Genomic DNA, 12,969 nt, shown 5'->3' on the forward strand with positions numbered 1-12,969 from the left:
CTGAAGGTCACAAGAACTATGTCCCATGGCAGCCTTTTTTATGTATGAAAAGAAATTCTGGAACTGAGAACCAGAACCAGTACCCACTTCAGCTGGAACCAGTGTGCCCTAATTTGGGTCAGTGAGTTGCTTTGCAGACGGATGAAGGCAAAACAAGAGCTTTAGTTCTGATCACATCATGTATACTTGATGAGCTGCCATGTAAAACACATTTTCTGGTTAGCTTGGTTAGTAATTCTCTGTGTAGAATTACTATTTATGAGTAGCAAAGCAGAATTCCCAGCATCACCTAGTTTGATTTTCACTGTTGTTTTGATCCAAAAAAGGTGAAACTTTCACATCATGGACATTCCGTATACTTCACCAGTAGATACAGAATGGGGCCATTTTTTCCTTCCAAGGCTACTGTAAATAATTTGTGAGTTGCAGGTGTCTGTCAATCTCTGGAGATTACTGGATGCAAAATTCAGATCCAGAATATGATTTACATTGTGTCATGCTGTCCATTCTGTTTGTGTTAATTTGTTGCATGTATAAAACCCTTCCTCACAGTAGTATGTCAACACTGGCAGGTGAGGGAGCACCAAAAGGTAATGAGATGCTTTCTAACAGTGTAATGGTAAATTCAGAATATCAGTAGCCTAAGAGTTTGTCACTTTAGCAAAAGAGAAACCGAAGGAGAGCAGCTGAAATGGCTTTGCAAACATCTGTAAGGAACTTATCCCTAACACAGAAGAAACTGTCAGGGTGTTCTTTTGACACTGAGCACTGAAGGAAGAAGTGACCCATTCAGAACTGAATGAGAAACAAGTAGTGGGAAGAACAACCTGTGAAAGACCTTCAAAAGTGAGTAGGGATGAAAAGGGTGTGACATAAGCAAAGAAATGAGATAGGAAAACTCAAACTGGTCTTTTGATGTTTGACTTTCTCCGTGGTGGAAGTGAACTGGTGATGCCTTTCTCACACAGGCCAGAAGGTGGTGGTATTCTCAAACAAATTTGCTTTCCCATAGTTCTTCCAACACAGATGGTTTGTAAATAAAGGCTACTTAAAAGAAGCAATTTGTACTGACTGTCCCAAAGTAAAAATAACTTGCTAAGAATATGGCCATATTCCATCTCATTCTTTGCTGGTATAACTTTGGTGCTAATTTTTTGAAAAAACATTGTGGTATTACAAAACATTTCCTTCTCCCTTTGTTTTACTGTGATTCCTTTCATTTAATGCTGCTGAATTTGTTTAGTGAAGTGTTTATTTTTGAAAAGGAATGTAGCAGTTAATGTCCTCTTGTCCATAGCCCAGTGCATGTAGAAGGTCATGAATAATGAAAGTAACAAACATGTCTCAGAATGGGCTGCTCTATGTGCTTTGCTTCTCACATCATGCCAAACAAGTGCTATTGATTGCCTAATTTACTACTTTTTCAGGTCCCAAATTAAGAAGGTTTTTTTTCTGTTATTTTTTCACTAGGAGTCTCAATGTATTTACAAATTACATAGATTTCCTATGTCTAAATACCTGACAAAACCAGTGTCAGTCACAGCTGTGGACTTCCAGTTCTTTTTCTGGTATGATCACTCTGGCTGTTCCTTTCTGAACAATACTGCCTCAGCTTTAAACAACAGGATCAATGGCTCTTGAGAACCAAATTGATGCATACCCTGCAGGAGAAACTCCTCCTGAAATTACCTTAACATTTTAGTACTGGATTCCATGAAAGTACAAGGCATTAAATGTTTAATCAGATTTAGACATTTGTGCTAAACATGCTTTTTAAATGACTACTGCTCAAATCCTTGTGTTTTTTCCATACTTTCTACCAAATTATTTAGTGCTTGTTCTGCTAGTATTGCTTTTTCTTTTTACCCCTTTTTTCCAGATTGGATACAGAACCAATGATGATTTTTCTTGTTAAATCAGTCAGACCTTCCTATAGTGGAAGTCAGTGAAATGAATATCTGAAATCAGCTAAACCCAGATTTTGTCTCTTCAAATGCAAAGCACTCAGAAGTTCCTTTTAATTCAAGTTCCACTTGAAGTCTACTGAAACCGCTAAGCACGTAAGCCCATCCATTTTAGAAAATTCTGAGCTGAATCTCTGTTTCAGCTGCTGTGCACATAAAACAATGTCCCACAATTCTCTAGCAACTCTGTAAGGATTGAAAAATCTGTGACCACTGATACCTTGAGGGGCAAGCTTGCTTAAATGTTAGGTCTGTGAAGGGTTATGTAGAAGCAGTGCCCAGAATTGCAGAGACAGCTTTTGACCCAACAGGTCTCATTCCCAGTGTTGCTGCCTAAAATGCTCAGCTCTTGTCAGTGCTGCTTTTCATGAGATTTTTATGAGAATGTAAGGAGAAGACATGCATTTTAATTAGCATGAGAAAAAGTGCAGCTGCTATTTCACCCTATTTTTAATCCAGATCATTCTCATTAACTAAACTGTAGAGGAAAAGGCAAAAGCACCATATTGCTTTTCAACGTGGGGTTTTTTTCCAGATAAATGTTGCTGGTGATGACAGACACGAGAGATTTCACATGGATCCAGGCCTAGAGAAGGTTTTTTCAATGAGTAGGGTGGTGGCTACTTTCTCCGTAGATTGCTGCGTGCAGGCTATAAACCCTCACATGCTCTCTGGTTGCTGGGTCTAAGGGCTTATTTACACGCTTCCCATACTGTGAAGATGTCACCACAGGAACAGGTCTTGCCATTTCCTGTGAAAACACAAAAGTCCCCTTAGAAGAAAATCACACAGTGAATAGAAAACTTGGCAGTTTTCTATTGCTAAATGTGCTGTGGCCAGGGGTAAAATAACTGACAGAACTGTACAGCATCTGCTATATGGATTTGTTTAGTGCCCATACTGTTCTATCCCTGCCCTAGTTTTTTATGTATCTTAATAAACATGAATGTGTCCCTAGATGACACTGATGATAAGATATGGAGCTGTGGACTGATAATTTTTTACACAAATACATACACACATGTGATTACCATGTGATTACTGGCAAACTAAATGCTAGAAAAGCACAGATTATATTTTTATTTTTATTGTGCACTAAGTTGCATGATTCATTTGAAAAATAGGAGAGATTTGTGTCCCCTGTTACAGGAACACCTACCTTGCTTGCACAATTCAGTGAAAGCACAGCTTGAAAAAAATCAAAGCCTAAAGAAAAACCCTGAGCAACCATGAGTCCATGCAAGCTTTCCCTAAAGGAAGTAAAGCATATACTACTTTATTTCTGCACAATGAAAGATTTTACTAAAAATACTTGTAGCTGTAAGATTACGGAAGTAACTGCTTTGTAATGATGGAAAGTGGACTTGATGAAAAATAACCTGACCAAGAAAAGATTTTAAGCTTCTTAGTAAGCTGCACTTTAAGTGACTCTGCAATCACTATCTGCAATCTGCAGTTCCTTCCTGTGTTACAGCAACAGGGAGCTATGGAGTCAGAAGGGAAAGACAGGATTTGTTTGTTTTTCTTTTCCTAGCTAAAGGTCTCAGATTTATCAGGCTGCTTGTATGTTTGCACACTGACTAACACAGTAAGCTTGGTCTGCAATGTGTTTATCTAGTCTTATAAATAGTATCTGAGAATCAAAATGCAGATGCCACACCATAGTTCAAGTGCAAGCAAATAAACTTTTTTGCTACAACACACACAAGTCTGAACAAATCAGCACAAATGTCCTGCAAGGATGCAGGTGGGAGCTCAGATTGGAGGGATCTCATAGCAAGGCAGTCAGCTAAGAGACATTTCCAGCCTCGTGGACAGAACCTGAGATTCTTGCAAAGATACTGTAAACTCTTTTTTTAAAAAACAAACAAAAAAACTAACTAACTAACCCACTCAATAGAAAAGCTCATTTCAAAACAACCATTTATCCCCCAGTTCTCTTGCCAACATTACTCCACCCATTAAAAACTATTCAGTATACCAACTTTTAACCCCAGAAGAATGAAAATCAAGTCAAGAAGTTTGGCAGGCAAAATTAAGACCATTTTCTTCCATGCCCTAGTTGTGGATATACATTGAAAAATGAGAAACTAAAAAATCTTTGTACCATCAAGAAAGGCTTTGCTAGCAATGCAGGGTTTACAGTGCTAATGATACACAGAAGTATGTAATTCCAATAGTTTGTGTTCCTTTTAAATAAGTAAGATTCAGTTTTCAGCATCCTTGGTAGCACAGCGCTGACTGTGCACACTGGCATTTCATCTCTGTGGGTTTGGCATTCAGTGGGTTTCAGATTTTCCAACAGTTGGCTGGGAAGCATCCTGCTACCCGCCTTCGCAGTGTGTAATTCTAGCACTGCTAGCACTTGCAATCAGCAATGGCAGCCCTGTGCACACACTCCACTGCAGTTACTCAGCTGCATGTAGCTAAACTGAGTATGTGTCACTGTACTCTTGAATTCCCTGAGTGCACCCAGGCTATCTGCAAGAAATGAGGGGCTTGCTTGCCCCTTACTTTTCCACTTCAAGTAAAGCAGTGTACTATGGAGGGTTCAGCCTGTCTGCTTTCAGTGTTGTACTAGAAAGATGTAAATTGTGGCATTTGTATTTATTAGATTTTGTAATTTAGTTATTATTATATAAAGTCTGAGAGGGCCACTGTGATAGTAAAGAGGAACTGAGTATGTGACTTGCACTTAGTTATGGTTACATCCAGTGTTGGGTGTCATGACATGCAAGAGGATCATGTTGTAGTATTAAGCAGCTGTGGGTTTGATGTGTCTCCCTGCTAATTAAAGGGCTGGATTAAGGGACACCTGTTTGGACAGTCCCTTGTGTGCACTGCCCAGCAGAGCTGGTATGAATTCTGGCCTGTACAAGTTTGCTCTAGGAAGAAAACCAATAGGAAAGTGAGTTCTGTTGATGCAAGAGCTCACTTGGAGGTAGGGCTTGGTACAAGGGGAGGGAGGTTGTCTTTGTTTTGTTCAAATAAAAAGTTTAATTTCTACTTGGAGTAGTCATTTACATACCTTTTGGCCTCACACAGATTTGCAGTTGAGTTACTAGGCATGAGCAGGTGATGCTCATGGGCACTCCTGGGATTCCTCTGGGAGCATCTAATACTTCCTGCACTGTCTGATAGAGCTGAAGGGCATTATGGCTATGCACTTGCACTGAAATGTCTGGCATATATAACTGCTAGTGAGACAAATCACAAGCAGTGGGCTTTGTCAGAAAAAAACAATTTTATTACACAGAAATTAGAGTAATTTGAACTCTTGTGTTGCTCTTCCTTCTTCCTTCTCTATACATAAAACCCTCAATGAGAGCAGCCATCCTTAGCCTAGCCATCACATTATATCCCATGAACCCACTGGGATTTTGAGGTCGTTAGTACACAGAGGTTACACTTCATTTGGCTGTTGACAGCCTCTGCCTCTATGTGCAGTTTTGTGTGTGTATGTATAAATATAATTATATATACAGACACTTGTATATATGTGTATTATTCAGATGCTGCATGGAAAAATACATGCATATATATTTATGCATACATATGACAGTATTTCTGTTTCCAAGGGTGCTGTGTAAAACCATGGCTATATTTACCTATAAGTGCACATCAAACCCGGATTCTGCTGGCCTCAAATACTTTGCCCATCCCATGTGTTCTGATTGACCACACCTTTGCACTAGCTCCCTATGAATTTCCTTCCTGCAGGGCAATCTGGTATAGGTTTTCTTAACAAACTCACCAGCTTTAGAGACTTGCCTTCCACAGCAAATGCTGGCGTAGAGAGGGTGGGTGTCAGAGGACAGTAAGTGAAGTCATGGCCTCCTAATCCAGTCCTCTCAGGGAGAACAGTTTTCAAGCATCACAGAAATAACTGCAGAACCACCTGAAATGCAACTCTTGAGGGGCACAGATGGTTCAGAGTACACCCTGAACTCTGCAAGAGAGGATCTGCCTCTTCCCCCTTGCTTTAACTTGCATATGTCTTGTCCTGGAAATCTTCAGGATATGAAAGAGCAAGAGCTAATTAGGGTGTCTTCATGGGATAATGCTTTCTCCTAAACCTGCAAGCTGAGTACAATGATGTTCTCCTTCTTTCTTACCATATAGGCTGCACCATAAAGGGTAAAACAATGCCTATAGCCTCCAGTCATGTCAAAAAGTACAAAACACATTTAACAAAGATAATTACGAATTTATAAAAGGGTTACCTCCTCATGAATTTTAAGGCCACGACCCTTTGCATGTTTTCTGTCGCAGCATGGAAGATATTGGTCGTAACCTTCTGTTATTCCAAAAACGGCATCATAGGTGAAAAAATCTCCTGTCTTGAGAAAAGGGGAAGAAAGACTAATTCACAGAATTGCTTTACTTTGTAGATTACAGAACACATGTAGTCAAATCAATACCTAAACAGTGCATATATTGCATGAGGTGATGACAACTTCATTAGGAAGTTTGGGCCCCTCCTTTGGAATAGTTTGCAAAATTACCTAATGACACGTGGTATCATTTATTAAGTTTGTTCAGCTCTGAAATTTCTCTTGTGGTATTTTACTTCATTTTCCCCCCCTGTAATCTGTTGTAATGTTTGGAAATTTAACTGATCTGTTTTAATTTCCTGCACTTAATTTCTCCTTCATAAATTCGTGTATTTGTCAAATGATCTGGCAAAATTAAGTAAAAGCAAAACAGGCATTTTCAAAAAGACAAAGGGATTCTCCACTGTAAACATAATTTCATTTCTGATTAGAGCAGAATTGAGAAACATGCCACAGTGATAATCCAGTGATCCAGTAGTATGCATGACACACATGTCAGGCATGAAAATAAAGCACACCCAAAACCAGAATATTATTGTTTAACTGTTGACACAGTTGCATCCAAATAAGCAACATAAAAGATCTGCTCTTCCAACAAAGGCGTTTGTGAAATCCAATCAAGAAGTTCTCATAAGTGGAATCAAAGCAATTTCAAAACCAAAAAAAGTTTTCAAAGAAAAAAGAAAAAGCAAAATCCCTACTGAAATTCGCTGCCAGTTGTTACTGAACTTCATTAAAAGGTCCATATTCTGTTAAACATGTCAGTCATCACTGGCTTTGTGCATGGCTGACTAAAAAAATGGTGCGTTTTGTTGGGCTTTTTTTCTCCTCCAATTTTACAGTGTGTCCAATTTAACCTTTGAAAATCTCATGTACTTTGAGTCTTTTGAATTACAATGGACTTCTCCAAATATAGTCAAGTCATGGCAGGTCAAGAAGGCTATAGTGGTTCCATTAAAAGGACACCATAGTTAAGAGCACTAGTGAGACACTGCTGTAATTTCAGGCTTTATTCCTAAAGGTATCTCCATTGCTTGGTTCTGCCAAGAGGAGAGATTATTTGGTATTTAGCCCATCTATCCCTTCACTTCTCTGAAACCATTGAGCTTCATAGGATTTCAGGCACGTTCAAGAGCACCCTGCACATGATTTGTCATCTCCATGACTATTTCTGTGCTTCCTTGCTTCTCCTTTCCTCCCCATGCTAGCAGTTTCATTCAGTGGGCATTTTATTTGTACTCACCACCAGAAATGTTATTTGCTCTTTGCTGTTATTCATCTGGCATTATTTGTCACTTGTGTCAGAGCACATAATTCATTCTTTCTGGAACTTGCAGATAGTCAGCCAGGCTGTTATATCAAAAACTACCTCGGTCCCAGATACCTATTTAAGATTTTCTGCCAGATGTGTAGAGACAACACTTCTTTGCTCAATATACTGATAACTTTCTGCTGCTGTTTCTCTTTGTTGTAAATGATAATTTGGTTGGCCTGGGTGGTGATAGTGGTGGTGGTGGTGGTGGTGAGCTGTTTCTTAAACCCATCAGAGCAAGTGAGTCATACAGAGCTGATGATAAATGTGCACTCAGGGTAGGCATCCTCTGTGTACTGCTGCTAAAGTTAAGTGCTTTGCAAGCATTCATTGGTATTCTGGACACACATAAAATAGGTAATAGCTTTCTCCACGTCTCAGAAGAGGAAACACCAGGCACATTGGCTACAGTAACTTATGTAAAGCAATCCAGGGAGCAACTGTCAGCCAAGGGATTAAAAGGCAGGAATTTCTAGCTTCTGGCCATGCAATGAGCCCATCTTCTTCCTACTTCTCTCTGCTTCAGTTGGTTTTAGGTATTTAAGCTGCAGAAAGGAATGAGATTCCTTTTGCTGTATAAATAAAAAGATTCAAATTATCTAATTCCTAAATTGTGTAGAAAAATGGGTTGAATCTGCTTCGTCCCCTGCGGCTGAGGCCTGGGCTGTGAAGAAACCTATTAAAGAGCTGTTACCACTTTTTGTTTCCACGCCACTGGAGCAGCATTTTTCACAAACCAGGCCGTTCTGAGTGTGAAAGCAGACCATACTGTAAGGAAAAGCTCTACCATGTGGCTGCTAATTCTGCAGCCATTGATAGACTGGATAGACTGTGAGCTCCACCAGCCCCAAGAGCACCACGCCAGCCCTTTGGCCTGCCCTCACCTTGCTCTTTCCCTACTGTTTTGTGAAGCATGGCACCAACTGTGCCCGTTCACCTTTGGGTCAGATCACCTTCCCAAGGAAATGCTGGAATCAACACAAAAGAGTCTGACATTAGAAATCTACTTGTCTTTTAGCAGGACCAGGTGGTCAATGCAGGAAATTTGCTGTTCCTTTAATGCACAGAACAGTGGTCTGGTATGTACCCTGCCCACAACCCAGGGACACAGGACGTGCAAACTCTCACAAACCACCAGTCAGCACTGCCCGGTGCTTGGCGCATTCAGCAGCTTGTCACTTGGGTGAGCAGGGGATTCATGGGTTGTATTTATTGTTATAAATTGCCATAGCATTGCCATGTTACACTGACATAATAGGTATTTCAGAACTTTTTTATGCCAATTTTTGACAAAAAAGCCTGTTAACTTCAATGTCTCACATGACACTTCATAGAGAGAAAAGTTCACCACCCAGGAACTGTAGGTAAGCTGAGGCGGAGGGTGTAAGATTGTTTTAATTTCTGATTTTAAATATGAGGACAGAATGAGGAACAAAGGTGACATAATGCAGCAGAGCAAGGAGTGAGACTCCCTGCCAGTGTACTTGAGTTACTACATGTTGAGTGGCAGTGTACCACCTTCAGAAGGATTCAGTTACAGAGGCATATAGTGATGTTTTGTTTTGAGTAGCTCTATTGATTTTACTAAAGCTGAGCATTGTGGAAAATTTATGCAATGCACACTGAAAATCTTTTCCCTCCAATTAAAATGGAGAAGTTTCCTTATTAAAGGGTTCCCAAGAGTGTGTTAGGAGAAAATCCACTGGTGCTGCATCAAACCCTAGAGACCAATGATGCCTTTCCTAGTGCTCCCCCTAAAAATGCCTCACATTTCATTGCTACCAAGTGGCCTGTCCATCCTCAATCCTTGGCAAACCATGTCTCTGCCTTCTCTTGTCATCCAGTGGAAGACATTACTCTCATTTGCCATCCACAAATAGCAAACACACTTTGCAAAGGCCTCTCATGGTGAAACCTATTACTTTGGCATTAGATAGCTTAGTGATAGAGATTAATCCGCTGCATTTTTGTATCAGAAAAAAAATTCTTCACTGTGAATGTGGTGAGGCATTAGAACAGGTTGCCCAGATAAGTTGTCGGTACCCCATCCCTGGAGGTGCTCAAAGCCAGGCTGGATGGGACTTTGATCAACCTGGTCTAGCGGAAGGTATCCCTGCCCATGGCAGGGGGGTGGAACTGGATGATCTTTAAGGTCCCCTCCAACCCAGTCCATTCCGTGATGCTATGACGATTTTAGGCACCTGTCTGACCCGGTCCCTCACGATGAGAGCCGAGCCCTTGCACCGGGTCCAAGCAGAGTGTCTACACTGCGCAGAGACCCGCGGGGAGAACTCGTCCCTCCGCCCTGCGCTGCCCCCCATCCGACCCCAGCTCGCTCGCTCCCTCCCGCACCTTGCGCGGCCGGCTGAAATAGCTGAGCTCCGGCGGCCCTTCCCGTTTGGGCGGGACGAAGCTGAAGGCGGAGAAGGAACTGAGGGCAGGCCGCCTCCTCCCCGGCGCGTTGTCGAGCGCCTGCTGTGCCAAACGCGTCCCGATGGCTGCCGGCGTGCGCGGGCCGGGCGCGGCCATGCTGCCCTGGCCGCCGTTACCGGCGCTGCTGCCCCTCGGGCCAGCGCGGCGGGAGCCGGCCCGGGCGCGGCCGGGCTCGGGGCCGCGGGGCCTCGGGGCGTTCCGCAGAGCCCTGCCGAGCCTCAAGTGTGGATCCACCGGCTCGTGGAGTTTTGGTCTCAGTCTTGTGCAGCGGCTCCCGCTCCCTGGTCCTTTGTGTCCTTGGAAGCTGGGGAGGAAGGTTAGAGCAAAGCCTGGCAGAAAGGGACTGACTTTTTTTACTGTGACAGCTTACACTAGACCCCACATGCCCTTTTCAGTGGATAACTTGAATAAAACTACACCACAGCATGCAATTTCCACCAGGATAAGGAGCCAGTGTCTTGAGGAGCTTGGGCTTCTCTCTTCGGACAGCAGATCACCGACTCGGGCAAAGGCTTTCACATGCTTGTTTAAGTCTGTCAGGCTGGTGCTGTGACCTCTTCCATGTGGAGCTGTTCCAGTGCCCAACCACCCTCTGGATGAGGAACCTTTCTCTAACATCCAACCTAAACCTCCTCTGACTCAGCTTCAGGCCTTTTCCTCAGGTCCTGTCACTGGTCACCACAGAGAAGAGATCAGTGCCTGCCCCTCCTCTTCCCCTCATGAGGAAGTTGTAGACTGTGATGAGGTCTCCCTTCAGTCTTCTCCAGGCTGAACAGACCAAGTGCCCTCAGCTGCTCCTCATACAACTTCCCCTCAAGGCCCTTCACCATCTTTGTTGCCCTCCTCTGGATGCTCTCTAAAAGCTTAATGTCCTTCTTAAATTGTGGCACCCAGACCTGCCCCCAGCACTCGAGGTGAGGCTGCCCCAGTGCAGAGCAGAGCAGGACAATCCCCTCCCTTGCCCAGCTGGCGATGCTGTGCCTGATGCCTCCCAGGACACGGTTGGCCCTCCTGGCTGCCAGGGCACTGCTGACTCAGATCCACCTTGCCATCAAACAGGACCCCCAAGTTCCTTTCCATGGCACTGCTTTCCAGCATCTCATTCCCCAGGTTGTATGTACATCCAGGGTTGCCCCATCCCAGGTGCAGAATCCAGCATGGGATGCTCAGACATTTCAGGCAATGCAGTTGGAAAATTCTCTCACACACTTTTGTTGGGAACACTGAAAATAAGCATGTAAATCTCAGACCAACTGTAAAACTTCTCTGCCCTAGTAGTACCTGGCTCCTAGGTTTGATATTCACCCCATGGTTATCCTGGTTTAATACATATATGTAACTATGCCCATGCTGCTTCTTACTGTGGTCCCTAGGGATCTGCAAGCAGCTTGGTTTAGTTTATCTTTGTTTCCTGTAACCACAGTTGTAGAGCTACTGTCCTGTGGGCACAGCATTACTATTATTATTGCTACCAGTATCTTTTGGTAAGCACTTTCACAATAGCACTCTCCCAGGCATCTTGAATTTTACTGAACATCCAAAATTTATTTAAAATCCCCCAACTTTCAGAGTACCAGAAATCTTCACAACTGATTGTTTCAGGCATCTTGGAGCCACGCAGTAATTCAGGCCTACAAAAGTCTCATCCCTATGACGTAGCTGCCACTCTACCATCACTAACCTACTGAATAACACAGACTCCTGCTTCTTTGTGAGTGTAGCATGGAGGCTTTATAATCTGCAGACTGATGTGGGTGGTTTTTTTAATAATTTGTGACAATTTCCATCTGCTTATCTAATAATGTCCCTCTACCAATTAAGATCCTCTTCTTCCTGTAGCATGGGCCAATTAGCACAGTGTAAGCGAGCAGTGGAATTGAAAATCCAACAGCTGCCTTACATCAGCTTCCTACGCAGAGACCCGCTTGCCACTGTGCAAGTGCTTTTCTGTAGTTTAGTCCGAGCACAGAGAGATAGCAAGCCCATTTATAAAAAGCAGCTCAGCTGAAACTGCAGCTATAAATAGAGCCACAAGAAACTGTTCACCACAGATATCAACTAAGCTAGGCAAGAGCTCTGAAGTCAGATCTGAAAGATTTCTCTCCAGTTTTCTTTCTACTGTTCTCATGTAGCTTGTTTTGATTAACATTAAATTGATGGCATTAAGTTGAATTACAGCATTTGGATGCAGTATAGATTGTCACAAATATTGCTAGATGCTTGTTACAGATTTGGAATACTGTTGTTCCCTCCCCCCCGCCCATTTGAAGTAATTAAAAACTATGCTTTTCACTTAATTTTTCCTTCCCAGTGAAGGTAAAAATCCTTTTAGAATTATTTGAAACTTAAAAAGGCTTTTCTTCCTGGTCACCTTTTGCAGACTGCCCAGAAGAAGGATATGAATGCCCAGGGGGGTTTGTTCCAGTTGCAACCAGACTTTATTAATATGCTACTGTTAAGTGTATGTTCTTGTTACGAAATAGCATGGAAGGTCAGTCTGTTTCCTTAGTAACTTCAATTCGAACATGTAAACACTGGAGCAATTTTAGTCCATATGATGAAAACTATGCATTCAAATACATCTGAGCTAAGACACCAAAGCGTTAAAAGTTGCTTTGAATTTGGTGTTTTGGTGATGATAAGTTCAATTGCCTGCCTTTTTAGAGAGTAGTAATACCCCCTCAGGTTCCACTGCTAAGATGTCTGAGCTTTGAACATGTTGGTATGTACTTCTATAGCCATAAAGTGTCTCAAAGGTAGGGGCACTGTTCTGGAATGTCAAACTGGCTTGTGCAATAATTCTGAAAAAATGCCCTAAAAGAAATATGAAGCAAATAATAGTGGAGCCAGAGAGAGAGGCCACAAAGGAGACAATGATAACTGGGGGGGACAGGATGGACACAAGAGGACGGGGGACATATAACTG

General features: G+C 42.5%; 1 protein-coding gene across 1 annotated transcript; it reads right to left on the bottom strand.

The window, feature by feature from the left end:
* Positions 1-2,496: 2,496 nt before the first annotated feature.
* Positions 2,497-10,139, bottom strand: C1H5orf49 (chromosome 1 C5orf49 homolog). The gene is made up of 3 exons (XM_048312160.1): positions 9,963-10,139; positions 6,188-6,304; positions 2,497-2,715 (listed from the first exon to the last, which is right to left on the bottom strand). The coding sequence occupies exons 1-3, from the start codon at positions 10,137-10,139 to the stop codon at positions 2,566-2,568; spliced, it is 444 nt and encodes a 147-aa protein (XP_048168117.1). The 3' UTR covers positions 2,497-2,565.
* Between the last annotated feature and the right edge of the window lie 2,830 nt (positions 10,140-12,969).

The sequence above is a fragment of the Corvus hawaiiensis genome, chromosome 1 (genome assembly GCF_020740725.1).
Source record: "Corvus hawaiiensis isolate bCorHaw1 chromosome 1, bCorHaw1.pri.cur, whole genome shotgun sequence".
Taxonomy (NCBI): domain Eukaryota; kingdom Metazoa; phylum Chordata; class Aves; order Passeriformes; family Corvidae; genus Corvus; species Corvus hawaiiensis.